Here is a 12831-nt window from a genome sequence, read left to right as displayed (position 1 = left end):
GCGCCGCACAAAATACTTCATGGGGCCGCATGCGACCCTCGGGCCGCAAGTTGGACACCCCTGGTGTAGAGAAAGACATGGGGACAAATTTTTTCCTGTCCCCACAAGTTTTCTCACTGTCCCTGTCCCATTCCTGTAATCTCTGTCTTAACTGCACATGGTTTTAAAGTGTTCGAGGCTTGTGCAGATGAGGACAGAGCTTGCAGGAATGGAGCAGGAAAATAACTCGCCGGGATGGGAAAATGAGTTGCTGCGGTGACAGGAAAAATTTGTTCAGTTATTCTCTAGTGCAGTGAATATAATAAAATGAATTGCTGCCATAGTTTTAGAGCACATGACTTGTATAACAGTGCTGTCAAAACAGCAACCATGGTGATTAGAATCCAAAATTATGGAGAAAAGGACAAGGTTATAGGCATCTTTCCTTTTTTTGATGTGATCACATGCCAAATTTAGATTCACAACCGTGAAATTCATACACCCCTTAACTGACACCTAAACAGGATATGAAGGACCAGGTTCTCTGGACCACTGTTCTTCAACCTTTTTATACCTATGGACCGGTGGAAATAAAATAATTATTTTGTGGACCAGCAAATTACTAAGACTGAAATAAAAAAAACCATCTCTGCCCCATCCCGTATATAGGGAGTGGAAAGAGAGAGTTCCCACTCCCTCTACTGCCATATCCAACATTTTTCCCTCTCTCATCCCCCGGATCATGTGCAGTATTTTTCACTATTGCCCACCAGCCCCATGCCCAACATTTCTCCTTCTATCAACCCTGTCCAGCACCATGACACACCTCTCCCTCCATCATTATGTCTAACATTCCTCCCCCTTGCATCCTCTTCAATCTGTCCCTCTGTTCCCTCTCCACCACCATATCCAACATTTCTCCCTCTCATCCTTCTCTTCCCCATGTATCCTCTTTCTCTATGCCCAACAATTTTCCTCTTTCTTCCTTTCCCCATGTGCACCATCTTTCCCTCTAACTTACACACTCATCCCCAACAATTTTCCCTTTCTATTCCCTCCCTTGTGTCCAAAGTTCACGCCTCCTTCCTTCCTTGTGTCCCGAGTTTGTCTCTCCCTCCCTGCCTTCGTCCCAAATTCATGCCCCTCTCATGTCCAAACAAGCTCCTTCCCTCCTCCCCCCCTTTTCTCCCATTGTCCCATGTTATCACTTCTCTCCCTTCCTTGTTCAGAAGATAACTGCTCCAGGTGAGCTGTAATAATTCTCAATGCTGAGGGAGACTGAGACACCCTTGGTATTAATGAACCTCCCAGGACCCATGCAGACTGATGTTTATGATGTGGATGTCACTGAAAGGCTTCTCTGCCACAAATCGCTCTCCTAGCATCTGAGAGCAGAGAGTACAATGAAAGGGATCATCGGTCAGAGGCACTGCAGGCTCTAAGAACGGACATGCATAAAAGGATATAATCCTGTTGCACCAGTAACATCTTTTAAAGCCACTGGAGGCCTTTTGGGGCATCTCATCCAGAAAATGGCCACAGTGAAATCAAAGCTTCACTATGACAAAAATTCCCCAGTCAGGAGCTTGAGGTCTATAGGCATTCTGTACTGTGCTAATCCCCCCCCCAAAAAAAAAACAACAACAAACAAACAAAACCCTTGAAATTATGTGAAAAAAATAAATAAATTAGGAAATAACGGGGAACTAGTGAAAAAAAGAGACCCTGCAACAGTGACAGGACTTACAGACTCAACCCCCTCTCCCCAAATAAGAATACACTGTAGCCTGATCAATAATTTGATGGGTTGATGGTTTTAACTACAATAGATGTTTCCATAATTTGGACTTGTAATTATGATTTTCTGTTTGCCTTATTTTAAAATTTTTCTTTAGTTTCTTATTCTATTTTAAGAAATAGTAAAATTTTCAATTTAAAAAAAATATGAAAATTCTGATGCTAAGGTGATCGACGAACAGGCCTAAACAGCTCTGCAGAAAAATTAGATTAAGGGATGTACCACATGCACAGTGAACCCACACAAAGGCTTCCAGAATAGTTACTGGGTTAGTGCTTCCAGCGCCAGGCTGTGTCAGTGACATTAACCATATGCGAGGAATTAGCAGCACGACTTGCCCCTGAATTAAACATTTACAGCAAAAGGAATAGAAGTGTATGAAAACTTACTTGGTTTCACAGGTGACCACTATGGAAACCTCTCTGCCAGGAGGGATGGCTATTGTTTCGTCAGCCTCAGTGACTGTGGACTGTGCTGCCTCCTTAAGGTTGCTGCCTTCATCAAGCACATTCTGTATTCTGGTGCAGTTTTCACTTTTATCTTCTAAATGTTCATCCACCAGACCACCTCCAGTCGGGGACAAACAGGACTTGACTGGATGCATGATTTCTGACATGCCAGCTTTTAGCAGTGCAGGATCATTTGGAATTGGACCAACAGTTGCAGCACACTGACCAGTCAAGGCAAAAGACAGAGGACTATATCTTGCACTAAGCGCTATGCTGGGAAGGCTTCTGCTGTAGCTCATGAGTATATCACGAAACACCCGAGGTCCAGTGTATCTGCTGGGGATGCCCAGTATGCAAGAACTGCTCAAAGGTGAATTAGTTATTACCATAGGGCATATTACAGTGGGCTCAGTGGCTGAAACAGGGTGCTCTTGGTATTGTGTAGATATTTCAAACCTGAAAGGGGTCTCCCTCTGCCAGCCAGCCAATTTACAGCAGATCAACGAATGGAGTGTTTGTCCTCTGTTTCTAGAACACAAAATCAAATGAAAAGAAAAAAAAAGTTAAATGTCTGGATATATAACACGCCTATGCATATCACGTTTTCAGGTCAAGCTGCAGTAAGGTGTTTTATCAGTTTATGATGTGGCCATGGCTGGAAATAAAGAGCATCTAAAATTTTGTTGCTGTAGATGTGGTTCTAGGCTATTATAAGTCCTGCTAAGAGGAGGATGGAAGGCTAGGAAAAAAAAACCAACAAAAATGTAAAAGCAAAGAGCCCGGACTCCAAAGCAGGAGAAAAAAAGGGTATGAATTCCTCACCATTTTTTCCCACCAACTCTTAAAACCTCTTGTTAGCACAAAGGATTTTTAAACATGGCTTCTACTGAAACATAATGGCAGATAAAGGCCAAAAGGCCCATCCAGTCTACCCATCTGCAGCATCCACTATCTCTTCCTCTCCCTATTGGCTAAGGCTCTTAACATTTGCATCCCCTCTTCCTATAGGCTAAGGCTCTTTGCACCTGCATTGTGAGGTCATAGAGCTGTCCATCCACAGTAACCATTATCTCTTTCTCTATCCGAGAGATCCCATGTGCCTATCCCAGGCCCTCTTGAATTCAGACACAGTCTCTGTCTCCACCACCTCTTCTGGGAGACTGTTCCAGGTATCTACCACCCTTTCTGTAAAAAAGTATTTCCTTAGATTACTTCGGAGCCTATCACCTCTTAACTTCATCCTATGCCCTCTCATTGCAGAGTTTACTTTCAAATTAAAGAGACTCAATTCATGCACATTTACATTATGTAGGTATTTAAACATCTCCATCATATCTCCCCTCTCCCACCTTTCCTCCAAAGTATACAGATTGAGAACTTTAAGTCTATCCCCAATACGCCTTATGATGAGACCACATACCATTTTAGTAGCCTTCCTCTGGACCGACTCCATCCTTTTTTAGCCTTTTGAAGGTGTGGCCTCCAGAATTGTACACAATATTCTAAATGAGGTCTCACCAAAATCTTACACAGGGATAACAATACTTCCTTTTTCCTACTAGCCATACCTCTCCCTATGTAACCTAGCATCCTTCTAGCTTTCGCAGTCACCTTTTCAACCTGTTTGGCCACCTTAAGAGCATCACATACAATCACATCCCAGTCCCGCTCTTCTGTCGTGCACATAAGCTCTTCACTCCCTAATCTATATCGTTCTCTCGGGTTTTTGCAGCCAAAATGTATGACCTTGCATTTCTTAGCATTAAATTTTAGCTGCCAAATACTATCACTGGTTCTACAACCTCAAATGGGATATTGCTGAAAGATATCAATGGAGAACTGTATGCATCAATAAAAGAACCCAAAATTAAATTTTTTTTTAAAAAATAGTGATTTGTTAAAAATCTAAGATGACTGCTGTCTAGAAAAATGCACCAAACAGGCCGTTGGAACCAGAACAAAATTTAAAAAAAAAAAAAATTAAATTGTGATTTTAGGGTTTTGGAGAAGGAGAAACCGAAATCTAACCCCAGAAAACTCTAAAACTAAAATTTACAGACCCACCCCCATAGGGAATAATGGGAGTACTCACTGACTTATGGTGCCTGTTTTCCTGAATCGGCCTGTCTGCAGGGAAGGATTTCTACCTCAGAAATTGTCAAACCTCAAGGGAATTCTGGCTGCCAGTAGGACAGATCATGATCATGGACTCCCATCCTTGAGATTCCTCACACTGTGGCTGGGTATTAATTATAAAGTCATCTCCCTGATACCTATGGAGTTTTTACTCAGGGGTCACACAGCCTGCACTCAAACCTCTGATGAAATCAGCAGTTGAGCTGTTTCCAGGGGGACAGACCCTGAGATTCTGAGGAGAGACAAAGCAGGTTGGCTCCACAGGCACTCAATGAAATTGGCCTGGGAGCAGGAGTCCACCCACACAGGACAAATTCTTATCCCTGCGGAGTAAGCCCAATAAGGGGACCTCCAAGCACCGCAGCCATGAAGAATTACAAAAATTCGACAGGAAAATACTCAAAAATAGCAAAAAGAAGCAGAGCAGAATACATCTTCTGAGTTCGCTTACAGAAGGAAAAACCGAGGAGGGAACCATTTCCCACTGCAGAAGGGAAAGAGTTCAAGATCTTAAAGCGATATCCTTCTGCAGTTTTGCAGGATTTGGGACTCAATAGTTAAGCACTCCTGTGTATCTGTACCAGAAGCTCAAATTTAGGCTGGTTGTGATCAGAGACCAAACACATCAAACCTCTATTGACTGCTAAACTTCCAGTTCTTTCTTCCACACACTGAACATGGTCTAAAGCCAGACTTAACCTTGGCCATACAGTGAACCATTGAGAGGTTAAAATAGAAAATTAAAAAAAATTAAACAAAAATGCCCTTCTTTAATGCTATAAAAAAAAAAAAAAGTTTTACACATTCATTTGGCAAAGAAACAAATAAAAAACTCCACACTGAGGGCAGGACAGATCACACTTGCTCAGAACTTTTATACTAGGAAAAACTGTTCTCTCTTGGTGCCATGCCTCCTAACATTCCCTAACATTAAGCACTTATGTTGCTGTAGTAATGCCAGACTCCTACACAACACACACATTTTGAAAAGGTGCCATCAACTTGTGTTTGAGTCCTAGTGACTTGATGAACGTCAGGTTTTCATGGCAGAATACAGAAATAGATTGCCAGGCCTTTCTTTTGCACAGTATAAATTCGATGCTGTCATCGTTGTTGCATCAAACACGATCCTCCGCCTCCAACACTGCACCCATTTGCTCCTGCCCAGATGGGTTGAACATCATTAGTCTGACATCTCTGCTGAAACCTGTCAGCTTCACTACCAGCAGAGCCTCTCAAGGCATCGATCGACACAGCTTTCAGCTTCTCAGATGCGTGCAAGCCCCAGTGACACGACAAGCCCATGCACCATGACTGGTACACACACATAAAAAGGTTAAAAACTGAACAAATAAATCTTCTAAGAGTGTATAAGAAACAGACTAATTTGACCAAATGATGCACATTCCCTCACTTTTAGGTCACCAATGTTTATGTGGCCTAGAAAGGCAGTGGCAAAACTTGTATCACAACAAAAACTCATCACCACTACAAATTAGCACTCTACAGCCTTAGATGAACTATCATCTCCCTTCATCCTAGTTTAGAAGCACTCGCTCAAGAACAAAGTTGAGACAACAGCAAAAAAGCAGGAGACTGTGGGGCTCATTTTCAAAGCACTTCGACATACAAATGTACCCCTAAAACTAAACTAAATCTTGGACTTGTATACCGAGTCATCCCTGAGAAACAAGACTACATCTCCTGTACTGTTAACATAGAAATTTCAAGAAGCATTATGTGAAATATACATCCAAGACATTTTCTCTTAGTTATTCTGGTAGATGTGAAACATACGCTATGCAGATACTCAAGTTTTTCTTTTCTCCTTGCTTAAGTATTCCAAAGTTGGTCTTGTGCGACACTTCCAGCCCTCCTTTGTTCATCAGTAGAAAAGCCAGCCCACTCTCCATTGAGGCCTCTCCACATGAAGACAATAACCTGGAACACAAAAGATGACTTCAGTATAGTATTTTCAAATAGAGAGAAACAAGCAGCCATGAGGTACAGGTGACATAGCAGGTACCCATTTTACTACCCTAAATTATAAGTGTTCATGCTTCACATGACACTAATTATCTTAGAAAAGCATGCATATGTTACTCAGGGTGCATTGTACAAGCTACACTAAAATAGAAGTTAACAGGGGAGAAAGCTTCAAAGTGGATTCTAGAAACTTCCAGCTAGTTCCATAAAATGAGAGAGCATTTTACTACTACCTCCGCCAACTGAAAAGGATCAAACCCTACATCTCCACACCTGACCTCGCCCAACTCCTCTACGCATATGTCCTCTCCAGAATGGACTACTGTAACTCCCTATTTAATGGACTAACCAAAAATAATCTCAAACGCCTCCAACGTGTCCAAAATGCAGCTATCCGCCTCCTACACAACCTCAACTACCATGATCCCGTCTCCCCAGCACTCTGCGCTGAACACTGGCTCCCAATTAGCCAGCGCTGTGCTTTCAAGGCCCTAGCAGTAGCCCACAAGAGAATTTATGCCACCACCCCCTCCTACATAAAATCTAAGCTTCCCATCTACACCCCCACTCGCACCCTCCGCTCAAAATCGGAAATACGCCTATGCATTCCCCCTGGAAGGTCCCTCCTCTCAGAAACTGCCCGCAAACGATCCTACAGCCACTTCATCCCACATCTCTGGAATAAACTCCCCCCCCAACTCAGGCAACAGAACTCTTTATTGACATTCCGTAAAATGGTAAAGACCCTCCTCTTCAACTAAAGGTCTCCCTCAGTCTACACCCCCCCTTAAACCCCACCTCTCTCTTCTCTCCCCTATTTAACTTCTCCTAAATCTCAGTATAGTCCTCTCTTAGTCTGTACTCTGATAAATTGTCTGTACTCCGAAAAATTGTCTGTAGCCTGATAAATACTGCACAATCTTGTATGTCCAAGCATCTAAACCTATTGCACATTTATTTGCCTAACTACTTCTACTGTGTATGTTTACTTGTAGACCGTTCTGAGCTACTGGGAGAACGGGATATAAATCTAAATAAATAAATAAATAAATAAATAAATAAAATAAATAAAGGCTGGGGGGAGGGAGGGAGAGAAGAAAGGAGCCTCTACTTACTCATTCATATCTATGGGAGCCATGCATAGTGCCCTCCAAATGTAGCATGATTGACTGCTCTCAATCACCACTGCACTGACCACATCACCTCTGCTAGGACAGTAGCCAGAGGGAAGCCGCAAAGAATCCAAAGTGAAAAATATATCGTCATCTATCACGCCGTTTCTCCCAAGCAGTGTAGTAATACTAACCTGAAGTCATAACAAAATGCATAAGAGTTTAGTATTCCATAGCACTGTCCATATAAACTCAAAACTTTCATCATGCAATAGAAAATACTGCACCTGATCAACTCTCTTGTATCTTAGGGGCTTCACAGCATATGCCTCACTGCACCATACAACTGTGTTTATATAATACTGCGCCTGCACCCAGTCACCTTTATACGGTTTATAACCTATTCAAGAATGCAAATGACCAAGAATAAAATCCATTAAAAAAAGAAGTTTCTCAACACTACTGCTGCTGCTTTTTCCATCCAGAAGATATTACCACAATGCTTGGTTTTGTATTTCTCAAAACTGTGAATGTGTCTGCAGAGATAACATGCTGCTTCTTCATAGCAAAAGTATAAAAACATAAAATATAAAGTTGAGAAAAAGACCTTAGCCCCATTGTCCCTTTGCAAATTGACACACTTGGTAAGGGGTTGAGTCTGTGTTAAATGCTAATTTTATATATCTGCACAAGGAGCTAAGTATGAGGGAGAGGGAAACAGTAAAAATGAATGTGAAACCTTTTGAGCAGAATACTCCACAAGTCTTGGGTTCTTTGTGTATATAGCCTGAGGTTTATCATATTATTCTCTCCTTGGAGAACACCTATAACGGCAACAGACCTTAAAAGAGATCCACTTTGGGAATATTTTAATGAAGTTACTTCCTGATTTTGAGGGGTGGGACAGAGACCAGCAGAGCCTAAAGTGAGCCTATAGTGATTTGGCAAAAGGGTAGGTCCCCGCAGCCAACCCCCCCCCCAGTAGGTTTAAATTTTGATGTTTCTTAAACTACAGTAGTTAGAGAAGTACTCAAGTACTCAATATAAACTGAGACTCCCATTTCTGGGACAGTTTGGGCCCCCAAATCTCAGTTTATATTTGAGTATCTACAGTAGTTGTCAGACTCACAGATTACAACATGCCCATGTTTGCTCTGACAGAGACCGAAGCTAAAGAGGTCCTTTTAACCTTCCTACAGTCTTTTTATACAGTTTTAATGCCAAAAACAGTTCTTATCAACAAACTGCAGCACTTTTTCATAGCCTGGAAGAGCAAATCTAGAAATATGTGCTACCACCACAAAAACTGAAGTTTCTTCAACAATGCATTTAAAATGTTGAAAAAAAAGGAGCCTGGTTTCCAAGATCCCAGAAAAGCATGCTTTGCTCTTTGGCAAATATCAATTCTGTGATGGTAGCAGTAAGCTTAATATTATACTTTACATTCATTTTTGACCATCAAGTTCTTTATGCAATGGGGTTTGTACTGTATCATGTTCAAAGTTATCTCTCATACTCTCAAATAAGTACAGCACCAAACCTTGTAACAATCTACTACTATTTAACACTTCTACACAGTATTCCCTATCCCTTCCCATCAACATCTTTTATTTTCTTAACGAGTAGTTTCCTCCTTACTGTTACAAACGTTGCTCATTGAGAAAACAGTGGTCTCATTAATGTAGCCACCATCCGTTGTGCAGGAAGTAATGTTCCCAATCAAAACCTGTGAATTCTGCTCCAGCAAACGAGAGTCTTGAGGACCATCGCCGCCGTTGTCCTCCCACTTATAAGAGACACGTTCCACCTGCAAAGCACAAATAGAACCTTTAATCTCCCAGCAGTTGGAGAGGAAATGGGGAAAACCTTACAATTTTGTTTCTGCCTTAGAGGGAGACAGACCCTGGGCTCTTCCCCAGGGCACTTAAGAGTAGTGAAAATTAAAACTGGACTTAAGGTCCACCAGAAATTATACCGGCACTATAATAAATGGGAAAACAGGCAGAGCAGGGCTCATGAAAATGATGTCCAACCCATGTATACCGAGTACTTCCACACCCCTACCCCTGTGTATTTGTCACCAATGTGAGTTTGTCATGTGTATGTGTTTTGTGAGTTTATCTGTTTTGCTTTTGTGGGCTATGTGGGCTTTTCCATCCTTAAAGGGATGCACCTACAAGAGATACCTCGACAGAACACTATCATTCCAAGCAGGCAAATGGAACAAATGTTTAACCAACTTCATCTCAAACGCACTCTCGTACCAAACATTTAGAAAGACAATAAAAACCTCTCTCTTTCACAAATTTCTCTGACCCCACCTCAACCTGATGTACTTTCAATACACTTCCAGATAAACTTGACTAAACTTAACAAGCCAATGTAAATTTGAAAGTTCGCTGTAATGACGCTGTCTGTATACAGTCTCTTCCCTTGTAAACCGCTTAGAACTGTTTGTGGTATGGTGGTATATAAAAATAAAGTTATTATTATTATGTGCATGGGCAGGTTGCAACACCAGTGTTCAATTCCTTATCTCTACTGAGACGACCACCAATTACAGACATGCACGAGGAGCTGCTAGCCACCTGCTGGAGATACAGAATAGTGGCGGAGCATGGACTCACAGTACAACGTAAAGTACAACCAATTGTTTTATCTACACCTGCTGGCAGATTAGCATAACCCACAAGTCTGGACTAATCTTTTGGTGACAAGGAACTCTCTTTATATTGCCAGTCTCCTTGTGTTTTTATATGATAATATTAAGACTGTGCGCCGATTATGTCCAACCTTTGTAACAATATCCCAGCTGGAATACTTATGCAAAACCAACATATGAGCTCAGTCTTCCCGAGGCAAATGCACTCTGAATTTGTTTTCATCTTTGAACCACATGCATTGAATGTTTTGGTAATTCCAGTCAAAATTTATATTATCCATGCTGTGCTTCTAGCTACAGTGTAATTGGCTAAATATTCTGCATTTCTATTATAAGACAATCCTATTATTTGATTGATCTGTTTCAATCATTAGTTTGGCACAGAATCCACGCATTCTACAAACTCTGTATACTTATACAATTAGATTACTTCATTCAGCACTTTGATTCGGTCATGTAACTCTCCTTTTGAAATCAGAACACTGGCTTCCATATTCCACTCACCCTTGTCTACAAATCTTATACTTCACACGCCCCTTTAAAGCCTCATTAAGCTCATTACTCCATACACTCCCTCTTCAAATTCTCTGGTCTGACGACTCATAACCTTCTGTCTTTGCCACCTTTATCTGATATTTGTCTCGTATCCTCATGGTTATCAGTATTCCACTACATAAGAATCCAAACTCTGGAACAATCTTCCCCTGCACATATGGAACCTTCCTAAATTATCTGAATTCAAAAAGATACATAAGACCCATTTGTCCGTCGCTTGGTAGCCATCCTACACTCTAGCTTAACATTGGCTGAACCCTAGGTTTTGCATTGTTATTTGTTCTGGATATGTGTTATTTTTTTTAATGATATTTGCTGTGATGTATTTTTATATTCATTTTAGTGGAAACTGCTGTGAAGCCTTCTACACCATACAGTGGTATATCAAATGCTAATAAAGTAAAAAAAAAAAAAAAATGCATTGTAAAGTATAAAAATCACTGAAAATGAATGTACCGTATTTTCTCGCATATAACGCGCACGCTATACGTGGTTTTTACGTACCGCGCATACCCTTGCACGTTATACGCGTGAGCGCGTTGTACAAAATTTTTTTTACATAGTTCCCCCCCCAACATCCGATTCACCCCCCCCCCCGCAGGACCGCTCGCACCCCCACCCCGAAGGACCGCTCGCACGCACCCGCACCCTGAAGGACCGCTCACACGCACTCCCACCCGCACCCCCACCCTGAAGGACCGCTCGCACCCCATAGCCTCCCGACCCCCCCCATCATGTAGAAGCTCCTACCGGTGTCCTGCTGCTTCCTCTTGGCGGTCCCGACACCCGACACGATCGGGGCAAGAGGGAGCTCAAGCCCTCTTGCCCTAGCCAACCGCGGCACCCCCGACATGATCGGGGCAAGAGGGAGCTCAAGCCCTCTTGCCCCCCCGACTCCCCGACACGATCGGGGCAAAAGGGAGCCCAAGCCCTCTTGCCCCGCCGACTCCCCAACTCCCCGACAATATCGGGCCAGGAGGGAGCCCAAATCCTCCTGGCCCTGGCAACCCCCCCCCCCTCGCTAGTTGTTCGGGCCAGGAGGGAGCCCAAACCCTCCTGGCCACGGCGACCCCCTACCCCCACCCCGCACTACATTACGGGCAGGAGGGATCCCAGGCCCTCCTGCCCCCAAAGACCGCCCCCCCCAAGAACCTCCGACTGCCCCCCAGCCGACCCGTGACCCCCCTGGCCGACCCCCACGACACCCCCACCCCCCGTACCTTTGTGTAGTTGGCCGGACAGACGGGAGTCAAACTTGCCTGTCCGGCAGGCAGCCAACGACGGAATGAGGCCGGATTGGCCCATCCGTCCCAAAGCTCCGCCTACTGGTGGGGTCTAAGGCGCCTGGGCAGTATTGCTTGGAGCAAGAATGTTTGTATGAATGAAGAATTTTCAATAAAGAAATAAGAAGAAAGATACAAGTTGGTCTGTTCTTCTATTGTGCATCTTTTCCTGTTGAGTGAGGATTTGTTTGGTTTGAAGTTATTATATTCACCTCACCTTTCTATCTTCAAGAATTTGCATTACAGTCCTATTCTGATTGGCCCAGGCGCCTTAGGCCCCACCAGTAGGCGGAGCTTTGGGACGGATGGGCCAATCCGGCCTCATTCCGTCGTTGGCTGCCTGCCGGACAGACGGGTTTGGCTCCCGTCTGTCCGGCCAACTACACAAAGGTACGGGGAAGGGGGGTGGGGGTGTCGTGAGGGTCGCGGGTCGGCTGGGGCCTGGGATCCCTCCTGCCCGTAATGTAGTGCGGGGTAGGGGTAATTTCGAGTTTACACCCAGCGGTGTCTACTGCGAGCTGTCAAAGCTTAAGGTTAACAAGGCAATGGTGCCTGACAACCTACACCCCAGGGTGCTCAGGGAGTTGTGTGATGTCTTGGCGGAACCGCTATCCGCGCTCTTCAATCTCTCCCTTAGTAAGGGTAACGTCCCATTGGACTGGAAGACAGCTAACGTCATTCCACTCCACAAGAAAGGCTCCAAGATGGAGACAGCAAACTACAGACCGGTGAGTCTCACATCAATAGTGTGCAAACTAATGGAAACTCTAATCAAACGCCAATTGGATATGATCCTGAACGAGGAGAATCTATGGGATCCCCGTCAACATGGATTTACTAAGGGGAGATCCTGCCAATCCAACCTGATCAG

At 43.5% G+C, this 12831-nt stretch overlaps 1 protein-coding gene across 3 annotated transcripts in view; it reads right to left on the bottom strand.

Moving 5' to 3' along the window:
- MOV10L1 (Mov10 like RISC complex RNA helicase 1) overlaps positions 1-12831 on the bottom strand; it is a 140764-nt gene that overhangs the window by 118831 nt on the left and 9102 nt on the right. For all 3 annotated transcript variants that reach the window (XM_033957609.1, XM_033957608.1, XM_033957610.1), the window contains exons 3-7: positions 9099-9267; positions 7748-7860; positions 7464-7654; positions 6160-6303; positions 2167-2754 (exon numbers count right to left, since the gene is read on the bottom strand). In XM_033957609.1, coding sequence (XP_033813500.1) covers positions 2167-2754; positions 6160-6303; positions 7464-7654; positions 7748-7860; positions 9099-9267 — 1205 coding nt within the window. The remainder of the gene's footprint in view (positions 1-2166; positions 2755-6159; positions 6304-7463; positions 7655-7747; positions 7861-9098; positions 9268-12831) is intronic.

The sequence above is a fragment of the Geotrypetes seraphini genome, chromosome 9 (genome assembly GCF_902459505.1).
Source record: "Geotrypetes seraphini chromosome 9, aGeoSer1.1, whole genome shotgun sequence".
Classification (NCBI taxonomy): domain Eukaryota; kingdom Metazoa; phylum Chordata; class Amphibia; order Gymnophiona; family Dermophiidae; genus Geotrypetes; species Geotrypetes seraphini.
Note: the sequence above shows the minus strand (reverse complement) of the source record. Positions and strands in the feature narration are given on the sequence as shown.